General features: G+C 40.3%; 1 protein-coding gene across 2 annotated transcripts; it reads right to left on the reverse strand.

Annotated features, from left to right (window-relative positions):
- Window positions 1–10482: 10482 nt before the first annotated feature.
- Window positions 10483–14414, reverse strand: LOC133883622 (uncharacterized). 2 transcript variants are annotated; one of them, XM_062322994.1, is made up of 8 exons: window positions 14076–14412; window positions 12606–12664; window positions 12276–12527; window positions 11967–12024; window positions 11743–11867; window positions 11163–11225; window positions 10954–11078; window positions 10483–10781 (listed from the first exon to the last, which is right to left on the reverse strand). In XM_062322994.1, exons 1-8 carry the CDS (start codon window positions 14284–14286, stop codon window positions 10640–10642), a joined length of 1035 nt encoding a protein of 344 aa, XP_062178978.1. In that variant the 5' UTR covers window positions 14287–14412; the 3' UTR covers window positions 10483–10639. The 2 variants fall into 2 exon arrangements, 1 of the variants encoding a protein (XP_062178978.1); XR_009902925.1 differs by having other exon boundaries at window positions 10571–10781; window positions 10899–11078; window positions 14076–14414.
- Between the last annotated feature and the right edge of the window lie 8523 nt (window positions 14415–22937).

Consider the following 22937-nt stretch of genomic DNA (forward strand, 5'->3'; position numbering starts at 1 on the left):
CATGAGAGCCAACTAGTCCATTTTAGTGAGATTGCTGAACATAGCGAGCTACGTGATTCCACAATATGTGAGGTTGAGAGCATCAAAATTGAGATTGAGAGAGATCCAGAAGAAGAAATGAAAGAAGTAGATAATAGCAAAAGTGAAGATATTTCTGAAACTAACGAATTCATATCTGCTTCTAGTATTTCTTACATTGTGCAGGTTAATATAGAAGAAGAGAAGGTAATTAATCCACAGTCTACATCACTTGAGGAAGAAGGTGAAGACACATCACCCACACCATCTACATCATGTAAGGGTGACATGGAAGGTAATGATAAAGAAATTTATTTGGCCCCACAACTAGAAAATGCACATAATTATGAGTATTTACCTACTGTATTGAATTTATGCAAGCCTATATTTACATATTTAATTGATCTACATTCTAAACTAGTTGCATACAATTTTACTCGCATGGAAATTATTACTCACAAAGAAGTGATTTCGAGAATATCCCATACCAATTCCTTGTTTTATATCAAGTTGGCAAGCCCATTAGATTATCTTGTATGTTGGAACATATTTCTGAAATTGCATCCATAAGATCACTTTTGGGTTCCTAGACTCAGAAGTATAAATTTAATTTGATTGTAGAATGTGGTGTGGATAATTAGTTCTTATGTTCATAGACTATGCATTACTTGTGATAATCCTGCTATCTTGTATTTGAATATTATGGATCTACAATCTTTTGTGCCATATTTGGATAACCCTGAAATGAATGCAAATGATAGTGCTTATTGGATAGATTGGAGTACAGTGTCATGTTCTTGTTGTACCCATAGGACATATATATAAATAATAAGAGTAGCACAGTTAAAGCATGCAAGATACTAAATTTTATTACAACCTTACAAAAGTCAAGGGAGACTTTCCTTCAAGAGAGGGGGAATGATGAGAATGATGTATTCTAGTGCTGATTTGACATATTCTTTACATATTTTTTGTTGATGTTATAATAAATGTTATGTGCATAACAAGGAGACAGCTAAAACTGATGATAATTATATATATCATGCATATACATTGTTCTCTTTGTTTAGTACATTTTTTGGCTATCAAAAGCTAAGGATGGCTTTTCTTGAAGAAGGGGAGGAGGATGTGGAGCTCCCTACCAATCACACACTAAATGTTTTTCCACTAAATGTTGTGAATGCTTCAAGTACATCTGAACAGCATGAACTCACAAAAAAAGCTGAAAACATTTCTGATGCATACAAAGAATCAATTATGCAAGCATGTGCATGGAAGCATGAGAAAAAGGTGAATATGTTCCTAAATATTTTATATTCTGTTATTTTTTAGAATAGTATACTACCTAATGTATTTACTTTGCTTATTCTCAGATTTGAAAGACTAGTACAATTGGAGGACAAGGAATGAGATGTGAATTATCCTGAATTGAGGTTATGCTCAACAATACAACTAATTAAAGATGATCTATCATCGAGGATAACTTCAATTCAAGAAGGGTAAGAAGATGAGGACATCATTGAAACTGATACGTGCACTACAAGTAATCATCTAGAATCGGTTATTACTATGTCATTGCAAGGTCCTATGACACGAGCTCGTGCATGCCAATTAAATTATGAGGTGAGCTCGTTCCTCTGTGTTAATAACCATACTTATGGGGGACCATACTTATGAGGGATCATACTTATGAGGATGGGATAATAGTAAATAATTCTTGTGATGTCTTGTTACTCAGAAATATGGGAGAAGAAAACTCGAGTCGAACCCTTGTCGGGGATTTTCAGATCTTGTCGAGAGCATGCCGGAGCTTATCGGGAGCTTGTCAGACTTCAAGTCTAGTTCCTACTCGTCTCCCATAGTCGAAGGACAAATCTCGAGTAGGAACAAGTTAGCTGGGTTCCAAGGTGATTACTACTTGGACTCCAAAATCTACTTGGATTCAACAAATAACCGTGCAACAAAAGAAAGCTATATCTGTCATACAGAGTCCAATGGAAGTGTTTAGCGACAGATTAGAAAGATTACATCATGAGCGACTCGAAAACCTCAAAATGAGTTGATATTGTAACAGATAGAGTTAGAGTTCGATTTTGTTCCTTAATTTGTTAGGTAGCATCTAGAGGGCTTGTGTGTCAATAAATAGAGGCTAGGTGCAGCCCGAATTAGACGAGTTTTGTTTAAGCATTGTTTTCACCTAGGGCCAAACAACATTATCTCTACTTGTGTTTTGCGACCAACTAGATTGACTACTTTGCAAAACTCCATCTTTATCAATATATCGTTCTTCATCTAAATCTGTAATTTTATGATTGTCTTCAATTATTTTTGCTTGTTCTTCAATTGCTTGTAAGGATAAGAACTTCATGTTCGTGTTGATCATGTCTATGACAAGGTCAGTAACCTCCAGGAGTTGGTTTAGCTATTGCCAAGGCACTTCATCATCGTATGGGTGTAGCTGAATCATCAAAGTTGTATCCACCAAACCGACGAGTGTTTCTTATCGAAAGATCGAGACACCCAACCCCCTCCCTTGGTGTTCTTCTTGTGCTTGCTCTGGACTTTGTCATCGCTGAGCCTGGGTTGAGGGCATTTAATGCACAGAGTCTTTTCTTTAACGTAGAGGAGCGCATCCTCAGCCTTGACAGACTTATTGATGAATTGCATGAGCTCCTTAACCATTTTAGGATCCTTTCTAGCGATGTCTTTGACGCAACACTCTCTCTCAACACCTTGAGTGAATGCCTAGATGACTTCGTATTCGCTGATCTTTGGGATAGTGTTATGGGTGTTGCATAAGCATCACACAATTTGCACAAGGTTTCATTCCCCATATGCTCACAACAGTGGAGATCGTTTTTCTTACCGGGGCAAACGTATGTACCTTGGAAGTTAGCTCGAAACATGTTGTAGAGTTGCTCCCATGACCTGGTTGCCCCTTCAAGGGCCGTGAGGAGGTAATTCACCATTACTTTCTTATTCCCACCAGCTGCTTGGATGGTCATGGTATAGATCTGGAGAAACTCAACGGGATATGTGCTTTCATTGTATTTCTCGATCATCTTGGGGTGGAACCTTGCCAGCCAGCTTACGTTCTGTACATCTGTAGAGAAGGCCAAACATCAATTAATGGCGCCTTGCTTGGTTCCAACAACCCCAAGAGTCTTTCCCACTGTGATCAAAGATTAGTACTGATTTGATAGATCAACGAGGGGTAGAAGAAGCCTCCTTAGAAGCCCCCGGGCATCTTCGCCTGTCGTTGATGACCTGACGCAAGTCATTGATTGCATGACCTTTGATCAGTGAGGTACGTCGGTGATGGTTTGTTCGATTGTCATCCTAGGAAGCCTTGTTCCTAGTGTTACACCTCTCCAAGTCTGATGCGTCTCATGATAGAGGATTGCCTGGTATTCCTTGGTTAGTACTATTTCCAACCAAGGCCAGATGAGAATTCTCAGCCTGGATCATGATCTCCTTTCTAGAAGGAGGATCCTCTTAGCAGTTGCGGATTTAAAGTGGTTAGTTGTCATACCCGGTTTTAACGGATACAACCAGGTGCGGCTTATGTGTCCCCAGATGTTCAACACACATAAGGACGTCACAAGTGAAATAACAAAAGCAATACTTTTATAGAATAAACATTAACTCTTACGACATTTGACATATATTATCTTCTATGAAGATATCTGCAGTGGAACAAAAGCACTGGTGCCTAACAACACCGTAGGCAACCGACCGGGAGACACATGCCTAGAACGTTACAACCTCATCTTGATAGTCTTCAATATCTTCACTCACTGAGCAGCACTACACATGTCGCATGGCATAGAAAAAATAGCAAGTGTAAGCACATAACGCGCTCAACAAGTGTACAGGAGAATAATGATATGTAGACTTATAACAATAATATGCTAACACGTATATTTGCATAAATACAAGTAATGAAAAGATAATTGGACTCATAAGTATTAAACAATTATTAAGTGTAAGTAACCCAATTATTCCAACAATTTACCAAAACCCGGGTCAGCTACCCTCCTAACCATAACCATCCACTATCACCAAAACAATAACCAAACCCACATCTATAACCAACTAAACATGTGAGGATCCAAACCTCTCATAACCATGGGCACGGCCCTTATAACAGTTTTACACTCTGCAGAGCTTGTCTAACTTTTAGCCATGAGTCGTGATATTCATATTGCCTTGTTTACAAGATACTTAACACACGCAGGTGGTGTGCCGCCAGGAGATCAATACGAAGCATGGTCCATCAATTAGATCCTAGTACCCCAACGAACACGAGCCAGGTGTCTAACTGATATGCTAAGCCTTACCCATATCGGCCTCGTGTTTGAACGGTATTTCTTAGGTTGTCGCTCCACAAACTGGTCCTTATATGTGACTCTTGGGCAAAGACTATCCACTAGAGAAATAACCAACAAAACCTAACACCTTTTCTTGGAATGCATCCACAAGCCCACCACATGAACGATCGTTATCAAACCAACTCCTTACCCAAGTCCTAGGGTTTCATGTTACTAAAACAAGTTTATCATCACCATTGCATATGTCCACTAAACATGTATATGATACTTCCCCAACATCCCAAAAGTATGGCTAAGCAATTCTACACAAAAGACTCATATCAACTACCACTTAAGCTTCAAGGAATGTAAAGGAAGAACTAGGTAAACCCTAAAAGGTAACTACCCATCAAGTTGATAAACACTGCATGCAATTTTGTAAAATAAAACATTTAACATATAGGTTCAAGATGATCAAGGACATTTGCTTTTTACCCAATGCTGCTCAGTGTTGTCAAAATCTTAGTGTTGAAACCCCACGAATAGATTCGAAGCGCTATCGACTAATCGCGAATTCTATCGACAAACAAAATCAACATTGAATAAACACCAAATAAACTCCAAATTACAAACAAAAGATACAAAATGATAGATTGGCATCTTTCATTGGGCTGGACTAGGAGAACAGAATTTGACTGAAGTTTTTACAGGGAAGGATAAGGTTGTAGAGATCTCGATGTTAGCAAGGGAAATACACTATAAAGATATGAGAGTTGGAACCTAAAACTAGCATAATTGGATACATCATGTTTTTGGAAAACATTGAGCGCAAGAATCACTCCAATCGGAGCTAAAACGAAGAAGTTATGGCTATTTAAATATCTAGGGGTTTTTCTGTAAAAAGTCTTTTTTTGGGAATTGTCTATGTACTGGAACATCTTTTTACTTTGCAAGGGCTGACTAGGTTGTTGACTAAGCGATGACTAGGCTAACATGTCAGCAAAACAGATGACATGGCGCTGAGGTGGCAGATGACATGGCCAGTTTGCTCTGAGATTAAAGAGGACACGTGTCAACATAGTACTGGTGGATGAAGGGGTATTCTCTAATCTAATTGGGACCGCAGACTTTAGATCTAATGGCTTAGGGACGGCTAGGCGGCCGGAGGGGAAAACATGGTGGAACCGAGGGGATCACGGTGGCGACCTCGCCAGAGATCGACGCAGACCTCGTCGCCGGCTTCGGAATACGACGGCGAATGGCAGAACACAGTAAGGGGGATACGGCAAGTCCAATTGGGGCCTTACTGAGGGCGTGGCTCGGGAAGGAGGTCGGTGACGATGGAGGTGGCGAGTGAGCTTGGGATCTCGACAGAGAGGTAGCTCCGGCGGCCAAGAGGCGAAGGCGAGGGCGGCACAAGATTCGGGGAGGGCCAACGGGTTTTCTAGATGGCTTGGGTGCGGCTGAGTGGCACTGGAACGGCGTGGCAGTGAGCTCGGCCAAAGGCAGCGGCAATGGCGATGGTGGCTCGCAATCTCGGTGACTTGGCTCAGGATTCGGCAAGTTTGCTTGATGGAAAAGATCGAGGGGTGGTGAAGGATATATATAGGCGAGTGGAGAGGTCTCAAGGATGCTCGGGACTCTGGTGCGGAGGCGCTGTTAGACTTGGACCCGACAGTGAGAGTTCGGGTCGGGGACGATGTAGGGCACGGGGCCACCTGGCGGCGGCGCACGGCAAAAACGGTAAGGGCAGGGGTGACTTTGGTGCGGCCTGAGGCAGTGGCAGCTGGGCCGGTGGGTGCGTGCAGAAACAGGCTGGAGCGGTCAGGTCCAGGCGGGGAGAGGAAAGGAGAGGGAGAACAAGTCAGCTCGGCTGGGCCGAAATGGGTAAGGGGAGGGAGCGGGCCGGGTTGAGCTAGGCCGAACCGAGAGAGGGAAGGTGGGCTGAAATTTATGATTTCTTTTGATTTGGGAATTCTAGAAAAGAAGAAAAATCCCAAATAAAATACCAAATGAAGCCTAAAAATTCTAGGAAAATTCAACAAGCTTCTGAAAATATTTTAGAAGCTGAATAAAATATTTTGAACTTATGAAAACATTTTAGAACTTTTGACATTTTAATAACTCAAAAGAATTCAAATAAACTCCAAAGAAGCTCAAATAAAATCCAGAGAAAATCAACAACTCAAAATAAAACCTAAATGCCTATTTATCAGCATGAATTCATTCAAACAAATAATAACCTTATTCAAATTTAAATTTGAATTTAGAAAATAGGATTTTTCCTATTCTAATTATTTAATCTATAATTTAATCTTAGAAAATTTTAGAAATTTGAGAAATCTGAAAATTAGGGTGTGACAAATCTACCCTCTTTAAGGGAATCTCACCCTCGAGATTTGGAAAGATCGGGGAAGATGTAAGGGGACTTGGTCTTCAAATTTTCTTTTCGCTTTCCAAATAGCTGTTTCTTCTAGGTGGTAATCTCATTGCACTGACATACTCTGACCAGTTGCTATTTGATGGCTTCCTCAACTATCTTCACAAAATTAATATGTCCATCCACTTCTTTCTTTTTTGTGTTTTACTTAGCTTAATGATAGCGGAGAGTTGTCTTCGGTCATCAAGTTACATAGTATAATTCAAATTGATGTTCCTTCCTTTGCAGAGAAAGGCCCAACTTGTTGTCATAGCTCATGATGTTGATCCGATCGAGCTAGTTGTGCGGCTTCCAGCCCTTTGCAGGAAAATGGAGGTTCCATACTGCATTGTCAAGGGAAAAGCACGCCTTGGATCGCTATTAATTCCATTTACAGCCTTTATTTTCTTGTTAAATGTTGAAAGGCTAGTAAAAATTACAAGCTAACAAATTATTGGATTGTTCACAAGAAGACCGCATCTCTTCTATGCCTAACCACTGTCAAGAATGAGGACAAACTTGAATTCAGCAAGATCCTGGAGGCTATTAAGGTCGGAAGTTATGAATTTGTCTGTTTCTCAGCATCCAACTTAGTGTTATTGATTTGTCGACTGACCGGAACTTGACTGTTTCCTAGGCAAACTTCAACGACAAGTTCGATGAGATCAGGAAGATTTGGAGCGGTGGTGTAATGGGTTCCAAATCTCAAGCAGAAACCAAGGCCAGGGAAAAGCTGCTTGCGAAGGAGGCTGCATAGCGGATGACCTAAATTTAGCATTGTGAAATATATCTTGTACTTGGCCTTTGTAGTGTGCAAGCATACTGTGATTGCCTGATCTAGTTTTGAGTCATTTTTGTTCGCGAGACAAAAAAGGAACACTGAAAGAATTCAATATTTTAGTTCAATGCCGATATGACTCAACTTCTGTGTTGGTTAATCTCCTGAAATTTTCTTTTCACTCCGCTATTTTGAAGTTGTACGTCAAATCAAAGCATGTTGCCTGCGGTTTTGCTGTCGATATGGTCATACTTATTTTGGCCTTTTTAGAATTGGACTTGGGTGCCCGGACACCTGGCTCCATTTCCGTTGGATCTACATCCGGCAGCCTTTGGATGGGAATAGATGAGCGAGTGAGAGTGGTGCTGTGAATAGGTGCAGTTCAACCTAGAGAGGCTAGGCATGTCAGGCGTCAGTAGAGAGAGGAGAGAGGGAGGGAAGGAGAAAGAGAGACTCGGTGGAGAATGGCTTGATTCCTTTTAGGCTCTTCCAATCTTTTCCCCCTCCCATGGCAAGCCCAGCCCAGCCCAGCCTTTCCCCTCTGTCATCCCCCTGTTTTCTTCCCTGCCAAAGTGGCCACGGCAGGTTCATCCATGGCGGAAGCGTGCTCCTTCCACCGAGGGTTTGTTGTTTTAGTTTTAGATTGTGAGGATTTAGTTTAGTTTATAGAATTCGTGAAAACTCGTTCCTACCGGATTGTGGATCGTATAACTTAATTTATAGATTATGAGAATCAGTTTTTATATTGTGATCGTTTATTTTTGCTTTTAGAGCTAGAATCCGTATTCAATCAAAAAAAAAAGGCAGCAGCATGAAGAACTACGGTATCCAGAGCAGGACTCGGTACTCACCAGTGCCTTTGTAAGTGTCGAGATGGTGGAGGTCAAAGGACCAAGGTAGCTAACTGCATTTTTGTGTTGGGGTTTGGGATTTGAAGAACAATGCAGCAATCTGATGTATTTTAGATTTAGTAGTTGTACCTGGGTACTATGCGGTTCAGATTGGAGCTAGTGATTGGAATATCTTTAGGAAATTCTATTATGTTTCTCAGCAGCAAGAGCTAGTATTCGGTATTTAGAAATGATTTTTTAAGATATTGCAGTAGTAATTATTTGTGGTTCTTAGGAGCAAGTTCTTGCCCCTTCATCAACTGAAAATTCAGTACTATTACTTTTATCCGGGTACATAATCCTCTAATTCACAAGTCGTACTAATCACGTGCTCGTTTGCCCTCACAGGTCGACAAGGTGGAAGAAGATAGATGAAGGGAAAAAGTATTTGGTTGAAAGATAACAAGTGTGCTTACTTGTGTAGTTGTAAGCGCCTGAGCATCTGAGGCTTAGTTTCTACCAGATGTCACTTTAACTCTTGACTCTGGCTAGCTGCTGTGTTGTTTTAGTTTACAAACGAGTGGCATCTGGCATTTTAGTCTGAAGCTTTATTTGCTCTTAGTTCTTGCTTTGGTGTTCTTGTTTGCTAATGAAGGACCTGTGCATTTGGCTGTCATCGGATCGCTACGATGTGGTGCAAGAATTACAAGTACTACAACTGCATTGTCAAAGTATCGCCAATGCATTATGATGTCTTTGATCTCCAATGTACCTTTATTTCTGGAGGACTTCTATAGTACACCTAAATGAGTATATACCGTCCATTTTCTTCATCCGGTGGTTTAGATTGATTCAATGATACTCTATCGTCCATCAGTATCATAGGTATCATTAAAGAGTATCATAAGTATCATAAGGGTAGAATTGGAAAAAAAACTATGATAAACTTGTAAATTATATGTTTAATTAGTGAAGATCAAAATGTTAGTTTATTCTTCGGATAAGCTTTCACTTATTCTGTTCATTTCATTTATTAGGGTTTCCACCCTCCGTCGATTGGTCGATGATGGGTGGCAAAAGTCCGAAGTCCGGTCAGTCAATGACGTAATTACCCTTAAAGGTATCAAGATAATTACAATAATACCTACTAAAATGGATGGTTGGATCACAACAATGATACTCTTCATCATCTAATATCATGGTGTACTATAAAGATTCTCTGTTTCTTTCCTCAAATGTTGATCGTTACATGCTCTTTGGTGCTACGTGCGAGTTGAAGCAGATGTAATCGACATGTTTATTTTTCTAGACGATCACAAGCTATTTGTCCGTGAGCAGTTGTGTATCAGATTAACAGGAGCAAGGGACAAGATCAAGGTTCATAGTATTATTGCATATAATCTCAAAATGATGTTTCCAGGAACCTGATACAAGTCCAAAATGGCAGGACCCGACTGTGCCGTTGAGCAGCTTGATCTTGTGTAGTACCATGTGTCCATGTCCCAGGAGCCGCTTCTCGGTATGTGTATTTACCATGAATCGTGTGTATAGCTTACAAGGGCACCGAAGGTTTCTTTCTTATTCGTGAATATAGTGCAGAAGAAATTGTGGGTGCTCATTTATCCAGGATGTTCATTGCTTCAGGTTCCAATTTACAACAAGTTCAATTTCCATGTACAACATCATACTACTATTTAGCTTCTTAACCTAATAAAATATAAATTCACTGTTTCCCACCAGTGTGTGAGAAGTGCTGCAAATAATTTGAAGTACACGAAGAACTTGGCATGGAAATCTTACTCTCATTTACTTCTTCCCGGGCGCAAAGCATGAACCTATTTCCTTTGGTTTCTAATTTTGTTATTAACCACAATGTCTGACTATCTCATACATGGATGAGCACTCATAAAATGTCAAAAATATTCATTTACCAGTTATTCTGTTTGTTATCTTGAAGCAACAGCTCTGAATTTGATAATATCAGAGCTACCCATGGTTGTTCCCGTTAACTAAAAAACAGTTTCCAGCTCATTAGTAATATTCTGTGGAAGAGGACTCAAAACTCTTATTTCCATCGGAAAGTAGTTATCTTTAAGACTTCAACTTCACTGACCAAATGATCATAAGTAAAACAAGATGATTTTTTTTACTATATTCACTAAAAATACAGGCATGAAGCAACACTAGATACTAACGCAACCAAACTACTAAGGAGTAAAGACTAAAAAAGTTTACATTAATGCAAGACAACTTATCTTACAGGGATCAATATTAAGGGTATCATCTATATTTCTTTTTGTGAGTTGTTGGTAAAGTGCCAAAGTAAACCTCCGATAATATTGTTTATGGAGTGAGAAGCCATTGGAACTATGATGCTTGAGGAAGCTATTGTTCCAATACCATAGGCAAAGCCAACAAATGTTGCCCTGGAAATATAAAAAATTAATGTAAGAACATATAGGAAGCCTATCACCCTGTTAATCCTTGTGTGTTGAAAATAGCAGGAAATGCTTGGGTTGAAACCATCTCTATATGAACCATACATTAAATTGTTTTCTCATTCCGGAGATATGAATGTACTGCAGCAAAATATGTTACCAGATCGCAAATGAATATTTCCTGCCATTGCCCAAGTGAAGAACTCCAAAAAGGGCACCGATTATAAGGGCACTTATCCAGTTCAGTCCAAAGATAGGCATCAGCGCCCCTCGAAAGAGCAACTCCTGGTATAGGTAAAGTGTACATTAAAATTCTATTGTTAATAAAACCAATGTTCTTAAGCAAGAATTTTAAATTGATGTGCTCACCTCGCTGATCCCAGGGAGACAAGCAATCACAATGTAATCTAGAGGTTCCAGAGAAGTAAGGATCTAGTGGACAAGAATGAAATAATTAATTTGTGGATTGTATTTAAGAGATTGGAAGTATCTAAAAATACTGAGTACGCTTGGCAGAGCTGAAGTTCAAAATGACATCAAGAGAAGGAATAATACTATATAGTTATTGACCATAGAATGAAAAAAAGATTCTACACCTACACGTATGGACTAGTAATTGCAAATATGCAAATTGAGACAAGCAATAAGTTGGTGGAAGACGCATTTTATGAAAGTTCCTTTTGTCAGACAAATCATTAGCAATTAGCTCCGTTGGTGCAAGGCCCTCCAAAGTTTCTATTTTTCATTAACAAAACAGACCAGAAACATACACTTTCTGGAGCAACTATAACTTTCAGTGAATCATAGAATGCTTCTCATTATACAGGCCTTTATGATACACGAGAACTAAAATGCTCCTAATCAGCACGATAAAATTAGAAACAGACAACCTCCAGCAGAAGAGACAACCCAAAATATACTTCTTCAAAGGATGTATCTAATTGCATACTTGTCTATTTGCAGCTTCACTGGAATCTCTGAAATTTGACCATGTCTGTAGTAGGATGTATCTGCTAGAGGATATTAATATTACAAGTCCTGCGACCAACTCGAGATGCCAAGTTTCAAAATTGACTGCAAAAAAGCAATTTATAATTTGCTACCAGGCATTTTTCTTAGTCAACAATATTACACAAAATCTCATTTATTTGCAAAAACAAAAACAAAACTTACATGAGACATCTGTAGGGTCAGCAATTGGCCATCCATTTAAAGATGAAAAATGTGATACCTGTAGCAAACATTCAGCCATTTTGATTACTACGAAGTTTAGGCTTTTCAAATAATACAGAGAAAAAAGTAAGCAATTTTGGTTAATCAGAAGTTCAGGATACCCCCAAAAAGTAATAAGAGTACTAACTTATATGCGCTGAGTATAACTTGTACTAAAGCTACTTATATGTCACCATCAAAGCGATGTTAAGAGCTGAGACTTATTTTTTAGAAAAACAAGTTCTGCCAACTCTGCACCACAGTGTGTACCTGGCGAAGCACAAGACCTCCTGCCAGCAACAAGCCAGATGTGAGAGTGCAAGCCTGAAGAACAGCACTCCTTGGGGCACCTGGAATTTTATCACTAGTAGCAGCATCCTCTTTATTAACTTCAAGGCTGGTGCCGACATTTGCTCCACTCTCTGAAGAAGCTTCTTCACTTATCAAGGTTGGACTTTTTGACTTGTTTTGAGAATTTCTTATTTTCCTCTGATTATTCTTTGTCGCAAATGTTCTGACCGCCTTCAATATCAAATAATGTCTAGTTATTACATACATTAAGAGCTAACTAAAACTCCCGTAGTTCTGAATAATGTTTACATTATGTTGGCCAGTATGTCGATGTTTCCATGTAGCAAACGAGCTTTGGCATTCCCAACCTGATCAAGTATTATCTGTCAATGTAAGGACATCAAAATGATATGAACAACTCTGTTCAGATATGAAATATGACAAAATAAAGTAAATACGTATCAAGAAGATAGATTAATAGAGCAAAAGGAATGATTTCAAGGATAGCGTTCCCCAATAGGAAAATAGTTTTTTATGAAACGGCAACAGCAATGCGCTACTATTATTTTTTCCGCTGGTGTGCAAGGTAGTCAGAGTCGGATTCCAAATCGGATCGATTTTGTTCTTTTAGAGTTGAATCGTGGTATCGAATCAGAATTACGGACTGTACCAAGTGTATAAGTAAATACATATGTTCTAATTGATATAGTAAAATAAATATATTTATTAGTACCATGAGTGCTTAAATCATTGACAGTGATCAACCTATCCAGTACAAACAGATATCAAAACTAAGACTTTCATTATAAATTAAAATTTTCTTTTGGTATTTATACAAACGTGTGCTACTAACAAAGGATAACCTCACTAAAAGAAAACGGCAAGACAATCAGAAATGCTACTTTTGTCACAAATTGGAGACGATAAAGCATCTCTTCTTTCGCTCGTTCCACATAGTTTATAGTCCAAGTTGTAACAAATCTTTACCAACCACGAGGTGCACCAAATATGTTTAGAACTTGGTTACGTGGTCTTAGTAAAAATTTAAAAGCTAATGTTCTGGTGACAGCGACATCCTTTTGCTGGTCACTGTGGTTATACAAGAACAACAAAGTTTTTTAACAAAATAAAAATGATTCTCCTCTATATGTTATTTTTACTTATATACATTTACTCCGTATATGGTCAGTGATGCAACGAAAGGAACATCGTTAGCTTATTACATCTGGATGTGCATACTTAGAACGAGCGATCAGGGAGCTCTTTACCCGGTTTAAGTGGCACTCTAATCTTCTCCTTGTAACTCCACCACCACAATCGTCGCATTGAAAACATATTTTCTTTTGTTTTAGCTTTGTTCTTTTTCTTCTTTTTGTTTGGTTATGTGCATTCTTATACAGAAGCTAAGAGAGAATTATAATACCTTGTATCATTTTGATGTGACTACCAAAGTTAATAAAGTTTCCTTTTGAAAAAAAATACGTTGATAGAATTTATCCCTACATTCTTGACATGAAACACATGCAGGCCTGTCAACTGAGCTGAGCTCGCAGGCTAGGCTCAAGCTCGACATGACTCGACCAGGCATAGGATTGCTTTCGAGCTTGTAGTAAAGCTGGAGCTCGGTTTCATTGAGCTCGACAGGGCCAGGGGATATCTTGAACAGAAACAAAATACTCAGACGCTAGAGAACACACAACAGGCAAAGAAATGGTGGAGATTAGAACCAAATAAACGCACAACAAACAAGGGCACACACTAGTAGTACAGCTCGTTCACCTGCACAAACAAGCGCACACTTCTGCTCCGTCCGCTTTGTGGCCTTGGGCATGGAGACTGGAGAGGCGGCTTTGTGGGGAGGACGAGCCAGTGAAGAGGCAGCGGTGGAGGCCCTTTGTGGCGATGCCTCGAAGCGTTGCATATCCAGCGGCGGCCAGCAGCCCCGCCCAGGCAGCGCAGTGCTGCTTGCAAATTTGGTGAGACGAGCCATGGGAGGAGAAAGATTGGGAAAGTGTGGAAGAGTACCGCGGATAGCGGAGGAAATGGTGATCTGTCGATCCTTAGGATTGGGAACGGGGAATGTGTGGCCTCGCGTAGAGCTGAAATTGTGTGGGATCGGGGGTACAGTGAGGACGTGGGTGTGTCCACCGTCTACAGCCACGTGACCCGGATCCAATTTCTCGTGAAGTCAGATATGAATAATTTATGATACATGATACAGTTGGATTTGAGATTAATGGATAATCTGCATTCTTTATTGTAACAGGGATATTGTTTATGATGTTCTCTAGTAAAAATTCTATTTACGTAGTTACTGTATCATCAAATTTTATCCATCCATCTTAAATATAAGGAATATTTAACTTTTTATCACTCTACCAGATGACAAATGTACCATCCTGAGTCTATGACAGTGGGCTCAGTGACAAATTTGCCACTTTACCGGATAGCAGAGTGGAAAAAAATCAAATGCCCCCAAATCTAATGGTTTATAGATGGTTGAAGTCACTCTAACTTCACCTCTTGTGAAGTTAGAGGATTCGGATTGACATGAGCCATCACCTGAAGCATAAATAGAGATGTTTGATTTACTCATTGATGGCTAGGGATGCCAATAGGCACATAGTACCCACATGTTCGAGGCTAAAAACCCTAATAGGTATAGGTATGAGTCGCATTCTTCACCCATAGGTCTTGGTGCGGGTTTGTCCATAAACCCAACGAGCGTATATGGGTATGTAAAAAGCTCACATGTGTCCACTTTGCCCTAAGTGTCTGACATGCGAACCCTAACGTGCTAGTATATAAATCACTTTCTATATCTCTAGGGTTTCCTCATCCATTACCCCCACCTAGCTGTCACAAACATGGGAATTAGCTCCTTGATCTCTACCTTCCACGCTCATCCCTTACACTGACCGCTCGTCATCCTGCGTCAATTGGTTGTCGCCCTATGCCGACCGCTCTTCACCTTGTGTCGTCCACCCCACCTCACTGGACGCCCGAGCCGCACCGACGTCCGCCGAATCTACCATGCCCCCACGTTGGTGAAGCCCCGTCACTACTGGATCCACTTTGTTGCCATAGCCACCGTCGAATCTGTGATGTATTCCTTCTAGTTCTCTTTGTAAGCATATGGATGTGCGTTTGAGAATTAGCTCGTCGTTGCCAACCCTATTGATGGATTTCAAGAAACAGTTTAAGAGAATACAGATATCAAGGTGTAACTATCTCTTCCTTTTAATAGTAAAGGATAGTTTCTAACTTCTCCACCTTTGTATAGTTCAGTTGTTTGCATTCCGAATGTAGAGCACAGTTTTGGATTTTTTTCGATGTGGCAGTAAAAGTCTCTGAATTTTTTTATTAGGGTACAACCCAGGACACAAACGATTCACACACGCCCCATGCATGCATACGCATGCGCATCCTAGACACACGCTAAACTTATAGTGTGCGAGCATGTATATCCTACTGAACACGCATGCATATGCATACCCTAGACCGGGAACAAACCCGGGAGGTACACATGTGTATGCGTACCCTAGTACGTTGTGTAGTTGTTGGCTTGTGTTGAATGGCTTCTTCAGTTCTTGGCAAAGCACATTGCACGTCAACCTGCTGATGGTTTGGGTTGGAACCGGTTCTAATGGTTTTTGTCTCATTTTGGATGGGCTTTGGTTGGGTGAGTGTAGGATCAAGGAGACTGACTAGAGGGGGTGAATCGGCGGTTCTAAAAAATTTAGCAAGATATAATTGATTCTAATGTGGAATTAAAAAGTTATGTTACAACACATATAAAAACCCTTAAATTTTATGTCTAAACAAAGTAATCAATTCTATGTCTATATCAAGGTTTGCAACCTAGGGTGATATGTAAGCAGTTATAATTCTAGGAATGTAAATTCGACAAAGTAAAACAAATCACAAAGGAGATACCTAATCTTTTACAGTGCTCTCGGAGACTTGATGGTCTCCCTTAATCCACGTTGAGGTGGGTTCAAGCCTTTAACCAATCCTCTATTAAGTCACCAATTCTCACATCGAGATGGACTAGACTTTTGAGCTGGATTAATCTAATGAACCACTCACTACCTCGATTTCACTAAAGTTGCACTTCATCACTCCAGAAAGGCGTACACAAAGGCTCAATCACACTGGGTCTTCTCACAAGCTTCTTTAAGAAGATCACCGGATCACAAAAATAACGAGTCGAGACTAACTTGACTCTCACCAAGTGCCTAAAACTCAATCTTGAATATAAATACATTTGATTCTTGCCTCACACCCCTCTCTATATGCAACACATGCACAAATATATGGCAATGATTTTACTTAGATCAAGGATGCTCAATGGAGGCAAGAGATTTTCTCCAAGTCGCTGGACAAGAGGTATATATATATAGACCACACCACCAAAACTAGCCGTTACACCTGAGATGACCCAACCTCTGTATTTGGTTGTTAGACCACAGTACACAACCCAGTCAAACCGTCACTTAAGCCAATGGCTATAAAACTAACCATTACAGCTTTTTTGACCTCCAAAGGTCAGACCGGCCACCTTGGAGGTTAGACCACCAACCGTTACAGAAAGATGAAAGTTCTATGTTAGTTCCAACGGTCAGACCACCCACCTTGGTAGTTAGACCGGCAATCTTAGCAGTCAGACCGCAACTCCCATATTAGCACAACAGACACTCAGAGAAACGATGATAAGTTTTGAACCTGATGTCCGATTTTTGTTGATCATGGACTCTACAGAAAGTTTATTCAAAAGGCTACGCATCTCAATTAATTGCTTGACCTCAAACATATTGGATCAAACCTAGAAATATAGTCCAAAGATCCACTATAACAAAAATTGCATGAATCTCAATCATCTGCAAAAACATATTTGCAAACTAATGGTTCCATACGACCAATGGTTAAAACATTCACTATTACAACATGCAAAACATATTTGCAAACTTAGTGACATACCACTCGTAGTAGAAACATGAACTTGAGCTATTTGCAAAACACATTTGCAAACTATAGCATCCTATAAAAGAAAGAATGTACATGCAAGATTGAGCTTATCAATACATGGTAAAACTTAAGCAATTGTCTAGATCCTTCTTAATAGTATGGCATTCTATTCTAGTAATATGTTCTTTGTCTTCTCTAATCACCTCATGACCAGTAAAAGAAAATACCCTACATTTTATACATTTATCTTGAGCCATCCCGTCGAACTTGACAAACACATCATCCAAATCATGACGCTTCTCCTAGCTCTTCTAGACTTGTCATCAACTCTTCACTTGAGCTCGATTGCGATGTTGATCCTCGCTTCCCATGTACCAAACATGGAAGACTTTTCTTTTCACATCATTTTCATCTGATTCACCACTAGGACATGAACCACAAGCATCAAGCACATATTTTGGCATGTTGAATATCTTAATTTAATGTTTGCTTTCATATGGAACCTAATCTTATTCACTTAAGCATATAGTAATTTAGTTAGTCTATAAAAGCTCAATTTACAATCTCATATCTTTAGTCACTTAATCTCTACAAGTGAATTAGCCTTCATGTTTATCGTTAAATCTTCTTTGAACTTCTCTATCATCTCATGAGTATCACCTAGAGCTCAATGACTTCGATGCATCTCTTTGATCTCATGGCATTACTCAACAATCCATACTTTATCACTTATGCATCTCCTATAGAACCACCTGCTAACAACTCTCAACATAATTATTAGTTCATAGGTATTATCACCACTTATCTGAGTATCACCCAGAGCTCATTTATCTTGATGCATTTCTCTTGATCATATGGCATTCTTCAATAGTCCATACTCAATCCTAAATGCATCACCTATGGAATAATCTACTAACAATTCTTAACACAATTGTTAGTCAATAGATATCTATCATTAATGACTAAAACCACACTTAGGGGCTAGATGCACCTTCAATGAGAATAGGCTAACAATACAAATAGTTTGGTCGGTTTGCGTTCTAGTTGGAAATGGTTTGGATTGATTTGGTGTGGGTTTAATTTTTTGTGTTTTAGATGGTTTGCACCCGTGGGCCAGGAATGGTTTCAGCCCACACATTATTGCAGTATAGTAGGGGGACACATCATGCACATCCACCATGGTCAAGAAGAGCAAGCCGCACAACACTGCTGTTGTGGCGGTCGCGGTCGATGGCAACGAGCTGCCTTCATCACCAGCATCAGCAGAGGTGTCCACCAGGATGAGGTTGTCCCGCCGATGCCTTCGGTAGAGGCAGCGGCCAACAGTTGGGGGCGATGACCAAGGTGAATGTGGATGAGGGGATGCGGGATTCATCGTTGGAGTAGGACAACAGGGAAGAAGAGAAGCTCAAGCACCTCAATGACGTGCTTGTTGCCAGGGTTGGGTAGCAGCACTTGAGGCGCGCATCACTGAGCTCTCTACCAACGCTATCGCACTCACACTGTAGAGCATGGCATGCTTCGGCCAACCTAGACAGGCTCATTGTCACCTCAGATGAGGAGCTCACTGTGGGGCCACCTCGACACTGCCTAGGAGTTGCTTGCATGTTCCGTGGTACGCCTGGAAGCGGCCGTCATAGAGAACAACCTGGTCCTAGAGTGCCTCGGTGCAAAGGAATCTAATTTGGAGGGCGAGGTTGGCGAATTGAAGGGGAAGAGCTTGGTGTTGCATACGAAGAGGGGCAAATTGGAAAAGCAATTGGCAAAGATGAAGTATTCAGCTGGTGCGATCCAAACTCACAAGACAGAAGTGGAGGAAAGCTTCAAGGAGTTCGAGAAGGACATTGTGCAGTACAAGCTGGAGATGGGGAGGAAGCTTGAGAAAAATCTAAAGGAATTGGGAGCTTTGTGATCCAAGAAAGTGGAAATGGAGAAGCTTTGAGAGGACGGGAAGCAAGGTATGTATTAGCCTGTTGGGTTGGAATGGGCTGAAACCATGGTTCTGAAATGGATTGAAACCGTTTGAAGCTATTGGTGAGTTGTTTTGGGTTGAAGCTATTGGTGAGTTGGTTTGCATTGGCCAGCTATCTAAGGTTATGTTCTAGGTCGATATGGCTCGGATACCATCTTTGTCGAGACCGGTTCAAGAAACAAACCGATCTCATCTATGTGTTGAGCCTAAGAATTAATCCCAAGATATAGTGACTTCATTGATGATAATCATTACAATATCCATACTTAATCGAATAAATAGTCTTACAAAAGTGACCTTCAAGGGTCGAAGACCAAATAAATTACAGCGGAACTAAACGAACAATGAAGACTCTAATCCTTTACGACTCTTTCACAGGCATCATCAACGTAGAAAGCAACTTAGAACGATCCTCCTTCAACGTACTCCTCGATACCTTCTCCTAACTCAGTGTTTTGTGATAGAAAGAGTGAGCACTTTTCTTACTCAGCAAGTTGTGAAGAAAATAGTATACGTATAAAGGCTTTAACAAGAATATGGCTAAATGGCTCCTTTGCGTAAAACAATATTTAAGTAAAACATTTGAAAAGCAATAATAATTAAGTGAATAACAAATCACCTCAAGGTTTCATCCATCTTGACTCAACCAATTAACCAACACCTCAACCAAAATTCCATCCACTAAGATTGAACCCTCAATCATAGTTCCCACCACTATGATTGACTATCCTCAATAATGATTCTCACCATCACAGTTGACCCAACTAAGTAAAATATCAAGTTATAATCATGGTAGGTTTTCAGTGCCACTCATGACTGTGAGCACGACTGAATATTCAGTTTTAACTCTACCGAGGTTGTACTTTATCTACACGATGTTTTATTCCATTTTGTTGAGCATCCGCTGGCCGACAGAGAATTCTTACACACTATCGAGGTGTGCGAAAGGAATCCACTACAAAGCCTTTATAGTTCCCCCTCTCAGCACATGTCTACCCACACCTCAACAACAGAAGCCCTCTCTTGCACCTTTCGGATCCCAAGACAACATCCATTCACCGCTCTTTTGTCTGGTCTACACCATGCTGAGAGTAAGTAAATTACTTGGCTAAGTCTGTCCTATACCAGGTTTGTGGTAAACACAGAAAAGTCACCCCACGAATCGGTCCATAGATTTGAGCAAGACTACCACTTCTCAACCATCATTTCATCATACCACCTATTCAAATCCCTATACCAAGTTGCAACAAAAATTATTCCATCATATTTTATCATTGTTGCATAGGACCATTATTAAGTTCGTGTGTTATCATCCCAAAGCAAGGCTAAGCCTCATATACCCATCCATAACCCAAAACCATACTACGGCGAAAAGAATGATAACAGAAAATTAGGTAAAGACTAACTCTTGGGATTCCCAATAAATTATTAGCATGCATATTTATAAAATAAAATATTTGTAAAATCGGGATAAAAATGATCAACAATACAACTACCTTCATTGAACTCAGTTTGGTCTTCAAAATCCTGATCCTGCAGATCTTCTAGCTCCTCCTGAACATTGGCGTCTACTCGCGACATATGTGGAAAAATAACAACACATAAACACCAAGATCCAAAAAGAACCAAACATCATCACTCACAAGATTACACTATTTCGGACAATTCGGCAAAAGAACGAGTCAGAACAAAGATACAGTTGACAAGTTATGATTTTCTAAAAATTAAAAACAGGACTAAAAAGATTATTTACAGATGAAATTATGTTAATAGGAATTTTCTAGAATTTTTTTCAAAGCCACCTATGATTTTCTAGGACTTTTTTGGATTTTTTTAGCACTTGTTTGAATTATGAAACTATATAACACTATTAAACAGAATTAAATAAAGCTATAAAACATTATTAAACATTTTTAGAAATTAATTTACTAATTATTATTATTTATTAGAATTATTTTATATTGGAGAATTATTTCTTGAATAATATATACTAGTTATGATGTCATCACACAATTAAAACAATTAAGAGCAAAAGAAAAGTTGACTAGGCTGCTATAGATGAGGTGGCATGACACATCAGACAAAATCGCTGATGTGGCATCTAACTAGGCAGTGAGGTGGCGTCTGGCTGACTAGGTTTATGAACGCCACGTAGCACCCTTTGATTGGTTCGCGAAGGTGCATGAGTATCTTCTAATCTTGGTTGTTGGCTTCAAATTGGACAGACATCAATGCTTGGCCCTCATCTACACAAGCAGCACCGTGGCGGAGGTGGCGCCCACGGTGGCGCTCGGCCAGACTTCCGCCGGAACAGCGCTCGGGGAAACAGTGACACAAGCGAACGAGGAACTTACTTAGGTGCTTATTGAAGCTCGGGGAACCCTCTAGCTAGGTCAGCGATGGCGCGCGGCAGAAAACTTCCTCGATCGGTGTCGTAGGTGGTGCTCCGGTGATGAACGGCGGTCGGGATTGCCTCGGGAAGCTTCCTTGCGCTCCTACGACGCTAGAGACTTCTTTGGCAGCTGCGATTGAGCTTTGGTGATCGAGATCGATGGCGGTGGCTCTCCTCACTGACACAACGGTGAGCAAGCTTCTCTCGATGACTCTCGGCTCTAAACCGATGATTTGCTTTGGGATGCTTGGGGGTCTAGGGTGCTATTTATACCCAAAGGAGATTGAGTTCGCAAGCAACTTGACTTCAATTTGAACGTCGGCAGCATCAACTCGGACTCTGATTTGAACTCCAATCCACATAGAGATAAGGTGTACTCGACCAGAATTCTTACTTATCTGTAGCTTGGCGAGCTTCTAGATGTCCTTCTCCATCGTTTGCGCGTTGGATTGTCTTCTTGTCCCTTGGCCGGCTCGGTCTTCCATGTTGGCACAGCACGATGGTGCGTGAGAGAGCAAGGGCTAGAAGTATGGGATGACGGGGTGGGCTGGGCGGTTGAGCTAGGTTGGGCTGAGTCGGGCCAGAACAGAGAGAGGGAGAGGAGAAGAGAAGTGGGCTTCAGTCCATTTATCTCTAAAGGCTTTTCCTTTTTCTAATCTATTTCTCCCATGTACATACACATGTATTTATATATACATATAGTGTATATACCGCATATATATACTTATATTAGCTCACAAAATCAAGCAATCAATATATACACATATACACTTAGGATTATTTAATTTTTGCAAATTCTTTAATTTCCTTTTGGAAAAGTTTTTAGCTTTCTTGGTTTTAAGAACTTGGGTTGTTACAGTTCTCCCGTGGGTAATCTATTGCGGAAAATGAGGGGATTCTTCGACATGTCCTAGGTGTCGAGGATTTGATACTCGATCGTACATTATTTTGTGATAAAGAAAATAGGGATACCTGCATAGTTGTAGAAGTATGTCATGCACAGAGACACACAAAGTTTATACAAGTTCAGGCCCCCTGAGTTGGGTAATAGCCCTACGTCCTGCCTTACCTTGATTATTCTTGGATGACAGAGTAGAGTGATGTAATATGGGGTGTCTAACCTTAAGGAATAAACAAATTTGCCTATGTCTAGGGCTCAAGATCTATTTATCTAGGGGATTGCTTCTGATATGGATCTTTGATGGGTGTTGGTCTTCTACTCGACTAGTCTTGAGGGGTTTCCCGACTTTGAAGCTGCGACTTGCTTGTGCTTCGATTGGTTTGATGTGAGATCAGATGTCTTCGACGT

Source organism: Phragmites australis, chromosome 10, assembly GCF_958298935.1.
Source record: "Phragmites australis chromosome 10, lpPhrAust1.1, whole genome shotgun sequence".
NCBI classification, from domain to species: Eukaryota; Viridiplantae; Streptophyta; class Magnoliopsida; order Poales; family Poaceae; genus Phragmites; species Phragmites australis.